At 36.0% G+C, this 12,545-nt stretch overlaps 1 protein-coding gene across 1 annotated transcript in view; it reads left to right on the top strand.

Annotated features, from left to right (window-relative positions):
* LOC107638651 (lysM domain receptor-like kinase 3) overlaps positions 1-11,081 on the top strand; it is a 12,000-nt gene extending 919 nt beyond the window's left edge. Inside the window, exons 2-12 of the mRNA XM_016342007.2 lie at positions 8,009-8,042; positions 8,173-8,177; positions 8,281-8,439; positions 8,717-8,910; positions 9,000-9,089; positions 9,169-9,262; positions 9,352-9,503; positions 9,623-9,714; positions 10,024-10,162; positions 10,272-10,370; positions 10,722-11,081. Coding sequence (XP_016197493.1) covers positions 8,009-8,042; positions 8,173-8,177; positions 8,281-8,439; positions 8,717-8,910; positions 9,000-9,089; positions 9,169-9,262; positions 9,352-9,503; positions 9,623-9,714; positions 10,024-10,162; positions 10,272-10,370; positions 10,722-10,886 — 1,223 coding nt within the window. The 3' untranslated portion in view covers positions 10,887-11,081. The remainder of the gene's footprint in view (positions 1-8,008; positions 8,043-8,172; positions 8,178-8,280; positions 8,440-8,716; positions 8,911-8,999; positions 9,090-9,168; positions 9,263-9,351; positions 9,504-9,622; positions 9,715-10,023; positions 10,163-10,271; positions 10,371-10,721) is intronic.

Genomic DNA, 12,545 nt, shown 5'->3' with positions numbered 1-12,545 from the left:
ATTATTTTTAGAAAAAAATTCTAAACAATCTTTGACAATTATCTCAAAAGATAATGAAATTTTTAACAAAAAAAATCAACTTAATTCTTGATAATTATCTTAAAAGAATAATGAGACTTTTGTGCCAAAAAAAAAATCAAAGGACGGGTTGTGTATTTTTTTTAAACTTTGTTGTACTTTCAAAATAATTGTCAAAGACGGCCGAAGTATTCACTTTTTTTTATATAAAAATATATTCAGGCAAATAGTTGTACTTTAATAAATAAATAAAAAATTGGTTCCAATTTTGGCCTTTCAACTGTATGTGAAGTTGTATTTTTTGTGCGCTTAATTATTATTAGGTATAGCTCTAGTTTGGCTTTGGCCATTCACGAAATTATCTTATAATTTCAAGCCAGTTCATGTATGGTGTTGAAATGATTTTTGGTTTATATATACTATTTTGAGAAACCGTTTGCTTGAAATTGAATGTTGTTTTAAGTTTGTAAGTGAGTTTCAAACATCTTTAGTGAAAGTTGAGACTTCCTCGCCGAGACGGTGGTTTCTCACCTTTGGTGAGGGTTACGACTTCCCCGTCTTTCCTGAGGTCCAAACAGAATGTTTACATGCATTTTTTTTTAATTAAAAACGTATATTTTAATTATTTCAACGAATAAGAGGAATGACATAGTCTTCTCATATTCATTTAAAAAGTTGCGGGTTCGAGTCTCCTATCTTTAGTTAAAAAAAAAAACGAATAAGAGGCATATATTCTCCTTTTGATTCAGTATATTCGACCGTTTTGGAAAACAATAATTTCGACAATAATTGTTAAAATTGGACTAGACGGATCAGTTCGACTGAAAATTTAGTGAATCGAATTTTAAATTAGTCCATGACCAAAAAAAAATAGAATTTTAAATTAGTCCAATCTAACATTCTAACAATTTAAGAAAAAAAATAGATTAAAATCATACCAAATCAGTCAACATTAACAAAAAAGCCTTTTTGGTAATTCTTTTTGTGTCACTAGATCAAATTGCTTTTCATTATATTTGTTTTTTCTAAGTNNTAAACGATTCGATTACCGATTGGTTCTGACAATTATGATCTTCACAACTATCAACTTACAGAAATAAAACATACATTTTAATTTTATTTTATTAACGGCAATCATTAGTCTAGCAATGAAACGAAATAATGGAATGAAAAAAATCTTGCTGGTGTATTATTTTTATGATCCCTTCTGATAATAGGTTTGGAGATCGAGAGTTGTTAAAAATAAATAAATAAATAATAGAGATCACGCTTCGTTCATATTTGTCCGCTTCTTATTTAGCCTGACGATAATTTCTTATGAAACAAAACAAATTGACATAGATCAGAATTGCAATAAAATTTGTCACTTTTGTCAAGAAGATTTATTGTTTGATATTATATGTAATCGTATTATACTATTGCCGATATCCATAAGTTCAAATGGTATAATTTTTCTATACTCATTTAGAGTTCGAATCTCCTTATTCAACAAAATTTATTGATCTTAAATTTCAATACTCTAGTCTACTAAATATCATATTTATTTAGTATAAAAGAAACATGATGTCACTAACAATAATATTACCTGGACAGGCGGCTAAGCAGGTATATTTTAGTTTAATAAAGTTAGAAGATAATTTCAGTTGGCAGTATTTCCTTTTAGAACACCTAATGAGTGAGAATTAATATCAATTAAAATATGTGTAGTTTAATCATTATATAATTTCAGTTTATGTTAATAAAATTATAAATCATTCAACTAATAAGAATAAAACGCATATACTTGATTTTTTTTTGAAGAAAGAGAGCTCAACACAATAGAATGGAGCAAACATTAAAAGGTAACAACACAAAAACCAAAATAAAGATACATAACTCTGGAGTAGGATCTGCTGTTATCTCCGGCATTGCTATCAACAACCAAACGGATTAACGCCACACCATTCCTTGTAGCTCAGAAACGACTTATTCTTTATTCCATCAACACCTGTTTCCAATTTCTGGAAGATCCTGTTATTCCGTTCTAACCAAATATTTCAGATAACCGCGAAGAATCCTATCTGCCACTTCTTCCTCTCAGAACTACGACCAGACATTTTCATCCAACTCTCAAACAGTTCTTTTACAGTCCCCGGAATAGCCCATGCTCTGTCTGCACCCCTCAACCAAGCGCACCACACCTGCCAAGTAATTTCACAACCAAGAAACAAATGGTGCACAAATTCTATTTCTTTTTTACACAACACACAAATCGTATCGCTATTGGGTATAATTCCTAGCCTACTCAGTCTCTCTTTAGTGTTGATCCTGCCTATTAGGACAAACCACGCAAAAAGCTCTACTCTTGGCGGCACCAATCCTCTCCAAATGGCACTAGTGAAGCTGTAGCTTGTGATGTCTTTTGGGAGAGTCTCTTTCTGTAGCACCTGCACAAAGGAATTAGTAGAATAGATACCTGTGTTATCAAATTTCCATACAATTGTATCGTCTCTACTAGGCAACATTCTTACTACTCGCAATCGGTCATATAGTTGATTGAGCAGCTCAAGTTCCCATTGGAATAACTCTCTCCTCCACTGAAAGTTCCACACCCACTCTATCCCATCACAGAACCCACAATCACCTACTATAGATCCTTGTTGGTTTGAAACAGAGAAGAGTCTTGGAAAACTATCTTTTAACGGACCACCTTGTAGCCAATCGTCCTCCCAAAAACGGATACATCTGCCATTTCCCACCTCCATAGCCAAACCACTAATCATCATATCTCTCCTATGTGGCTCTTTAAAATTAAGCTGACAAATATCTTTCCACGGGCCTCCTCTTATAGGTAATGGCTGTTTTGACAACATCACAGAAGGGTCCAACAGATTACAAGAACAGACAACCTTCTTCCACAGCGGACAGTCTTCCTTCGAAAAATGCCACCACCACTTGAACAGTAGCACCGTATTCATGATCAACGCATCCCCCACCCCCAAACCTCCTAACTTTTTCAGTGCTTGTACCATCTCCCATTTCACAAGTGGTATACCGTTTTTCCCATCATCTTTACTCCACAAAAATCTTCTCTGTAACCCGATAATCTTGTCTGCAACCGCTTTTGGCATTTTGTACAAGCTCAGGTAGTAAACCGGCAGACTATTCAGGACAGATTTTATGAGTACCAGCTTGCCAGCTTTGTTGAGGGACTTAGCTTTCCACAAACTGAGCTTATCTTCCACCTTATCTATGATCGGTTTCCATGTCTTCACCAACCGTGGGTTTGCACCTAACGAAATTCCTAAATACCTAACTGGTAAAGTAGCTTCGGCGCAACCCAACAAACCACACATATTCGTCACCCAGTCCTTCTCACAGTTAACCGAAATCAGATTTGACTTCTCGAAGTTGATACTCAGGCCAGACATCCACTCGAAGCAACGTAAAAGCCTCTTATAGTTCAGTATTGTTTATGTATCCTGTGGGCAAAATAAAATTGTGTCATCCGCAAATTGGAGATGCGACAATTCTATGTTGTCCCTACCCACCAACAGTGGAGAGATGCGCCCATTCCTGACTGCCTCACCCACCATCCTATGCAAGACGTCAACAACCAGAACGAATAGGAAAGGCGACAGCGGATCTCCTTGTCTCAAACCTCTCTCCATCCTGAACGGCTTGGTTGGTGATCCATTAATCAACAATGAAATGGATGCTGTGGTCACACATTCCTTCACCCATGCTCTCCATCTGGGGCCAAATCCCATATTTTGGAGCACCTCATCCACAAAGCTCCATCTCACTTTGTCATAAGCTTTCTGAAAGTCAAGTTTGCTAATTGCCGCCTGCTTCTTACGCGACTTCAGCCATTGGACCGTCTCACAAGCAATGAGGGCACCGTCATGTATCTTGCGACCCTTCACAAATGCAGACTGCATCTCTCCCACTAAACCTGGCATTACTGACCGCATTCTTCTCACCAAGACTTTGGATATCACCTTATAAACACAACCAACCATGCTAATTGGCCTTAAATCTTTAATTTCCTTAGCTCCCACAAATTTTGGGGCTAGCGCCACCCATGTTACGTTAGCATCTGTTGGTAGCTTCGTACTTTGGAAAAAGTCCAAAACAGCTGCAGTAAACTCTTGGCCAATCTCATCCCAACATTTCTTTATGAAGTTCATATTGTAACCATCAATACCTGGCGCTTTACTGGATCCACAATCCCAAACTGCCTCTCGAACTTCCTCGGGTGATGGTACCACCTCTAACTCTCCTGCTTCCTCCTCATTAATCTGCCTTACCAACCCAGCACGGATTCCAACCCTTGGGTAGAGTTCCTGTCGATATAGTTCTTTATAGTATCCTGTAATTGCAACTTTTATTCTAGCCTGGTTCCTCACTACTCTGCCATTAATTACCAGAGACTCGATTCTGTTGTTTCTTCTTCTAGCTGATGCTATATTATGGAAGTACCTGGTGTTCTTATCCATGTCCCTAGCATGTTGAGATCGGGACATCTGCTTCCAATGAATCTCTTTTCTGGCATACCACTTCGCACAACAAGTCACAAGAGCCTTCCGTCTAGCTTCCAGTGTTCCATCATAACTGCCAGCACTGACCACGTCATCAATCTTCTTGATTTCTTCCTCAAACTTCTTTATTCTGTTTTCAATATCCCCAAAATTGTCCTTGTGCCATTTCCTAAGCGGAACCGTCAACGCCTTCAACTTACTAGTAAAATGTTCATTACCCAAGTTCCTCCACTCCTCCTTCACCATCCTCAGAAACCCTTCATGTGTAAACCAGGAGTCTAAGCTTCGGAACGGTCTTGGACCAGCACTAAATCTCGCATCTTCTAGAATCAACGGGTAATGATCTAATAACCCTCTAGGTCCTCCTCTCAAACGAGTATCTGGAAACTCCTCAAGCCACTCCACACTGACAAGAACCCTATCTATTCGGCTACAAGAACGACCTCGAAACCATGTGAATTTCCGATCAGTAAGCGGTAGATCCACTAGCTGTAAATCTTGCACCCATTCCTTAAAGTCTTCTGCAGTAGCCGGTAAACTAGCTGCATCCTTTCTTTCCTCCAACTTTAGTATTTCATTAAAGTCCCCCATAAAACAAAACGGAACCTGACATAGGCCCACAATATAGCTCAACTCCTCCCACATCTTCAGTTTCTCATTCCGGACATGTGCGCCATACACCAAACAGAATGCACAGTTAAAGTTATTTTTTGTCAGCACGCCTTCCACACAAAGCCACCCATCTCCTTTATAGTAGTTCAATTGTTTAAACAGCAAATCATCCCACATTAATAATAAACCGCCAGAGGCTCCTACTGATTCCACATATTCCCAGCCCACCGTGTCACAACCCCACACTCGACCAACATCAAATTTAGTCACTACCTCCCTCTTAGTTTCAATTAATCCTAGCATATTCAATTTAAACTTCTTTTTCAACTCTTTCACCATACTCAACTTTCCATCCCCTCCTAAGCCTCTAATATTCCAGCAACTATAAATCATTTAAATGAATTATTACACACCTTTTTATGTTGTTTGGGCCTACACCTCCTTGCTTTCTCCTTTTGTTTTGCAATCTTTCTTTTCGCCGCCAGAGCTTCATTCTGACTTTTTAAAATCGCCATAATATCTTCTTCTTCATCATAAAAAACTGCACCTGACTCCATAGCTAGCTTCTATGTTTCTTTATTTTCGGCTATCTGATATTCCTGCAGACGCCTCTTATCAGCTTCCTGATTTGTTTCTTCCTCTTCCGCATTAGATCCTACCTCCTCTGTGCCCTTACCTTCCACATCTCTATTTTCTCCAGCTTCATCCTCTTTTCCGATCTCTAAATCATTACTCTTGTCCTTCTGCAGTTGTACCCTACCGCTTCCCTGAGTCCCCTGCTCCACCCTTCTTCCATCCGGTTTGTCCACAGCCTCCCCTTGTTCATGGCGTTCCTCAATCCCCTTCGCTAACCGGCTCTCCACCCCAGCGTAACAATTGCCCCTCCGCTGGATTCCAAGACCCTTCACCGAATCCGACCCCGACAGCCCATAGGGACGCGCAGCTGAGTCAAGATGCATGGTACTTCCATTCAATGCAGCGTGATTAGCGAGTGGAGGGCGCTGAGGTAAGCAGCCCGTTTCAGAGAGTCCAGCTGCGTCCAAGATTTGTTCCTACTGACCCGACCCGACGGACCCGATCAGCTCTTGACCCAACCCATCTCCCTGCCCGGTCTCTTGTTGTCCAGCCGCACAGTCCATTCGCTTCTCCTTGAGCAGCCCAATTCCTGCATGATCAATCAGGAGACAAGGCTTGGAGCCTTGTAAGTGGGCCGCAGCATTATTGGAGCCCAACCCCACACATTCCCAACCTTGTCTACCTTCCTCCAATCTTTTGGATCCACTTCCATCATCAATGCAAATATCCGTATTCGTTCTTTCCGAATCCGCTTCATCATAATTGTCAAATCTCGCACAAGCAGCCTCGCCATTAATTCCATTAATTCTGATAGAACCCGTTTCCATTTGCATTTGATGCTGTTTTGAATTTTCTTGATTGCACTCGTTCAAAAAAATATCTGATGTTACCATTCTACCCTTGTCCTCATCCCTGTCATTTTCCCGTTCCATGATGATCTCGGTCGCCGGATCCCAGACCGCCGCCATCACCACTTTTTCACCAGACTGTGGGTTTGAACTTTCGCCTCTTTCCCGTACATTTGCATCCTCCAGTAAACTATTATCTCCATATACCTCATGTCCCACCTCTTTTACAAAGACATCGAAACCACTAGTACCTACGGTGAGATGCACCCATTCCTTGATAACATCAAACACACAAGTATCAATTAACACACGACCAGAACTGAACGATAAGGCTGATTCCGTCCTTTCATCACACTTGATTACTTCTCCCCATAGTCCGCCTATTCTGTTGAACGTCTCCACTGACCAAGTATGTAGCGGTATTCCAAAACATTCCAGCCAAACTCTTCTAGTCTCACTGCGTTCCGATTCCTCCCATCTCCATACAGTATGAAAGAATTGCAGGAAGCAATTCATTTTGAATGTGAACGCTTCTACCGCATTCTTCACGGTGTCAAAAACTAGCAAGGCTTTATACGCTCCAAGTTCTCTGACTTCAACAACCTGAGGAAAATTCTTTTTGATCCCTCTCTATAGCGATATGAAGTTAATTGCCGTCGTTGTTCCTCCTACCAGACTCCTTAGCAACCAATCGAAATTCTCTTTTGCTATTGGAACTTCAACCTTTTTCGTCCAACCGTTTCCGTGCGGATCCTTGGTAGATGTAGCGCTCTTCGTTTCTTCCACTCGTATCGGACTTTTTCCTTTCCAAGGTTGCCTTTTCTCTATCTCAGGTCTTGCATTATCTCCCTTGCGTATCCTGGTGGTCTTCCCTTCCATTGGCCTTCTATACTTTGCCTCACTTACTGAGATTATTTTTCCCCTAATACTTGTTTGATGCATTTCTGCTATAGCCTTCAATGCCCCCCTTTCGTTGTATATCGAACAAACGCAAACAAGTACACCTTCTCATTTTTCATTTTTCGAGCTAAATAGATGTCGTTGATTCGTCCCGTCCATTGGAACAACTGAAAAAGTTCCTTCTTGGAGACATCTTGTGGCAGATTGGTGATGAAAACAGAGAACGAATCATTTTCCAAACGTAAATACTCTTCTCTATTCCAAACCTTAGGGTCATTTTTCTGTAACTCTCTAGTTCTACCCCACTCTGTGTTTCCCCCCCCTCACTCTCGCTCTCTCTCTTTCTCTCTCTCTCATTCTCTCAAACGCATATACTTGGTGTATTCATTTTTTTCTTATATATAAAAATGACATGCAAATCTTTTAATTGAGATAAACTTTGTCTTGAAAGAATTGTCAAGTATTTTGTGATTGATTTTCTACAGAAAAATTTTGTATGCATTAATTGCTGATCTTTTGTGCTTTTAAATGCAGATGAAAATGGAAAGTTTCCGCCACTGCTATTGGGGTAGGCTTATAGTTTGGCCAATTTAAGTTTCAACATTATTCAATTCTTTGCAATGAGTCAATTCTGTTCTAAGTTTTTTTAGTAATTGCAACATTTATGCCTTCTTTTTTTTTCTCTCTCTCTTTTGCAGATCAGGTGATGTTAACACTCTTAAGTGTGGTCATAAGTAATCTTGGTGAGTGATTTTGCTATGAGGTGGTGACATTGTTGTTGTTGTTGTACCAATTTGTTTAAACAGGAATCTCTGGTGGAGCCATTGCTGGCATAGTTATTGGAGGTGCTGTTACTGGATTATTATTATTGGCACTTGTTCTCTATTTTGCTCTATTTAGAAGAAAGAAAGTGGTGGCTGAGGTGTCCCTTCTCCCTCATGATCAATTTACTCAACTCCAACATGGTACCCTTTCTTAGCTTGTTTTCTTTCAATGCTCTAATGTTTCTCAAGCATTCATGCTTTATTTTACTTAATCATTCTGATGATACTATGGTTAATGACTAATAAGTTAGTTAATCAAGTAGCATTATGATTGAATAGTATACTTATCAGAATGTATGACAGATAAGTGTGTTTTAGCCTCAACTTTTTGGCCTTGTTTGTAATAATGTAATGTAAGATTTCTGCTTTTGGAGATGAAATTGAAATTGAAATGTGAATATAAAAAAATCTTATTTAGGTTGTGGAAGCAGGTTGAGTAAGGGATCAGAATCTTCCCCTGTGATTTCGCCAAGGTTGACCGGTATTACAGTTGACAAGTCAGTGGAGTTCTCATATGAAGAGTTGGCCAAAGCTACTAATGGCTTTAGCATAGATAACAAAATTGGTCAAGGTGGTTTTGGTTCTGTATACTATGCAGAGCTTAGGGATGAGGTCTGTCACATCCTGTTTAAAAATCTCTATTAAAATCATAAGAATGTTTTCTAGATTGAGATTCAATTCTATACTCATTTATTTTGCAGAAAGCGGCAATTAAGAGAATGGATATGCAAGCATCAAAAGAATTCCTTGCTGAACTCAAGGTTCTAACACGCGTCCATCACTTGAACTTGGTATGAATGAAATTTTGCTTCATCTTATTCAAATTGCATTGTGAAGGATTCATAATTTTAATGTATGTTACTTATGCAGGTGCGTTTAATAGGATATTGTGTTGAAGGCTCCTTATTTTTGGTTTATGAATACATTGAGAATGGCAATCTAAGTCAACATTTGCGTGGCTCAGGTAAAATTAATAAACAAGAACAATTCATTCATGATCTCATAGTCTTGGTTTCAGTTTGGAGATTGTTAATTAATATAGTTGCTATATAGGGAGGGATTCATTATCATGGCCTATTAGAGTTCAAATTGCACTGGATTCAGCAAGAGGACTGGAATACATTCATGAGCATACAGTTCCTGTCTATATCCATAGAGATATTAAGTCAGCAAACATTTTGATAGACAAAAACTTTCGCGGAAAGGTTTGCGTTGCATCGAGCGCTTATCACTGTTATTTTGCAGCAGATTTGATCCAGAATCTGTTGATTTTGGATATGCATTTCCAGAAAGTTGAATGCTGAGTTTACAACCTTTATCACAGGTTGCAGATTTTGGTCTAACAAGATTGACTGAATATGGTAGCTCTTCATTACAGACACGTCTTGTTGGTACATTTGGCTATATGCCTCCAGAGTATGATTCTTACTTACCATTTAACTCCTTACCTATAGATGTTCTTTCAATGTTCTTTCGACCGTGTAAATGGTTAGCAAAAGCGCTTATTCTGTCAGTACATCAAAATTAAACTCTTAGCAAGTAGACCACTAAGACAAAAGTTTATTGATGTTATCCATATATTTCTCAATATATACCATACATTGGTAGTATTAGTGGCTGTTTGATTATGGTGTTTGATTCACTTGGAGTTTCAAAATGTGTGTTAATAGTACAAAACTTTTCTTAACTATATATATATTGACCAAGTGCATACTTTTTATGCAGATATGCACAGTATGGTGAAGTTTCCCCCAAAATAGATGTATATGCTTTTGGTGTTGTTCTCTATGAACTCATATCCGGAAAGGAAGCTATTATCAAGACAAATGAAATTGTGACTGAATCAAAAGGGCTAGTTGCCTTGGTCTGTTTTTTCCTTTTCCTTTTTTTTTTGTTGGTCTAATCACTATTTATAACTCATCACACATTCCACTCAATATATTTTCACTTTCTTTGTGGAAAAAAAATTGCAGTTTGAAGAGGTTCTTAGTCAAACAGACCCAAAAGAAGATCTTTCAAAATATGTTGATCCTAGACTTGGTGACAACTACTCTGTTGACTCTGTATTTAAGGTGATTATTACTTGAACAGTTGAACTTGTTGAGAAATTACACTCAACGTTTTAATATTGGAGGATATTATATTCGATATTAAATTAAAGACATATTAATTTTTATTGAGGTTTAAAATGATTACGTGACATATAATATTTTTATATTTTTCTAAAAAATGATCCTAATTTGGTGACTATTTATATGAAATTATTTTTATTTATGATCTCTATTTAACTAATATTTTTATTATTATTAAACATTTCTATTAGAACACTAGTGGACATCAAATGGAAAGTTGAGATAGAATAGGAACAAATAACAAACCGAAGATTCATTTTTTTTGGTTGACTTTGAGTTTGACTTTTGCAGATGTGTCAACTTGCTAGAGCTTGCACACATGAAAACCCTCAACTAAGGCCAAGCATGAGATCAATTGTGGTAGCATTAATGACACTTTCATCAGCAACTGAGGATTGGGATGTTGGCTCTTTCTATGAAAACCAAGCTTTGGTGCATTTAATGGCTGGAAGGTAGCCTTAGCTTAGTGGGGTTATTCATAGTCATATATTTACATATACATGTTTCTCTTCGCCCTTAAGCAATATAGAACTCCCAATTTTCTCAGCACGAGCAATCTAGCATTATTCATGACATGAATCTAATCTCTACTTTGAATCTGTAAATAAAAACAATATTATATATATAAATATATCTTTAGATTTTATATAACTTTTATGTGTCTTTAAAGATGTACAGCAATAAAGATCTTATAATGTTTGATTCTTATTATTTTACATTTAATGTTTTACGTGTTGTATATTTGTATATATTCACTTTATATATACTTTTAGATTGCCTAGGACACAAAATCTATTATGTTTAACAATTATTTATAAAAGATTAGAACTCAGACATAAAAGAAAATTAAGTTAACAGATACTAAAAAAAATCCTTTGAATTGTCATTAATAAAAAATAATCTCCTTAAGAGTATTAAAATAGATTTTATTTATTAAGCTTAACAAATTTTTAAATATGTTTGTTTTTTTGTGTTAATTAAAGTAGAAACGTCTTTTTATGATTATAAACATGTAACATAGTTTGCACGCATATTTATTTGAGCGGAGTTTAATCTCAAAAACAATAATAGTACAATTAAAATTTTAGGAATGCACAACCTTAAATTTCAACTATCATTATATAATTTAGTCACTTATATAGGACTTTTAGCTTAAACTATTTTTAAAGGATTAACTATGTTTAAAATTAAATTTTAAACTATTCGTAAAAGAAACAAATTTTAAAAATTTAAGTTATCTAATAGGATGTTGAGAAAACCATATCATTTGAGTTTGGCTAAAAGTTTTTTTTAAAAGCAAAGAGAATATTTAATTTTATTAGAAAAAAATATAAAATCCAAAATTTAAGACTAAAAAAAAAGTGAAAGACTCCTAAAACTTCACATTTTTTATTAGAAGAATACGTACTCTTTTAAAAAATATAATATCAAAATTTTTTTTGAACAATTGAATTATTATAAAAGAGCTTTAAAAAGATAAAAAAAAATAAATCTTAAACAGAATTAACTGGATTCTTTAGGAGGTTTGTTTTTAAAGCAAAAATATTGTTTAAGAACAGAGAGATAAGAAAACTAAATGCAGGAAAGTGCAGCTAGAATTTCACTTGATATTTATATTATGAACTTGTGATATTGAGTACTCTTTAATTTTCCTTTCAGGATAGATAATATGATCTTTCGTATATATAAAAGATCGAAATGTAATGAAAGTTAGATAAAAATTGAAAAATAAATAAGAATTAGACTAAAGTATGAACGTGATCTATCTAGATTAAATCAGCTCCTCAAAACATAACAATTTTAACATGCTTTCATTTTCAATTTCATCACCTGAGTCAGTATGGATTATCCACTTATCCTCACAGAAAATATAATCAAATAATAAGATACAGCAGCTTGATGAAATTTTATAAGAGCAATAGGATTTAGAGGAAAAATTAGAATTGAGTTTTGGTAAAAACATTTAAAAATTGTTTTTGCTTCTACTTTTTTTTAAAAACAATGTATTATTAATTTTTAAAAAAATATTTCATTTTTTAATAAAAATATTTTTTTAAAAAAGTAATATCTAAATATATTTAAAATAAAAAAAATTACTTTTTTTTTTAATTAAAA

The sequence above is a fragment of the Arachis ipaensis genome, chromosome B04, assembly GCF_000816755.2.
Source record: "Arachis ipaensis cultivar K30076 chromosome B04, Araip1.1, whole genome shotgun sequence".
NCBI lineage: Eukaryota > Viridiplantae > Streptophyta > Magnoliopsida > Fabales > Fabaceae > Arachis > Arachis ipaensis.
This window is presented reverse-complemented; position numbering and strand designations above follow the sequence as displayed.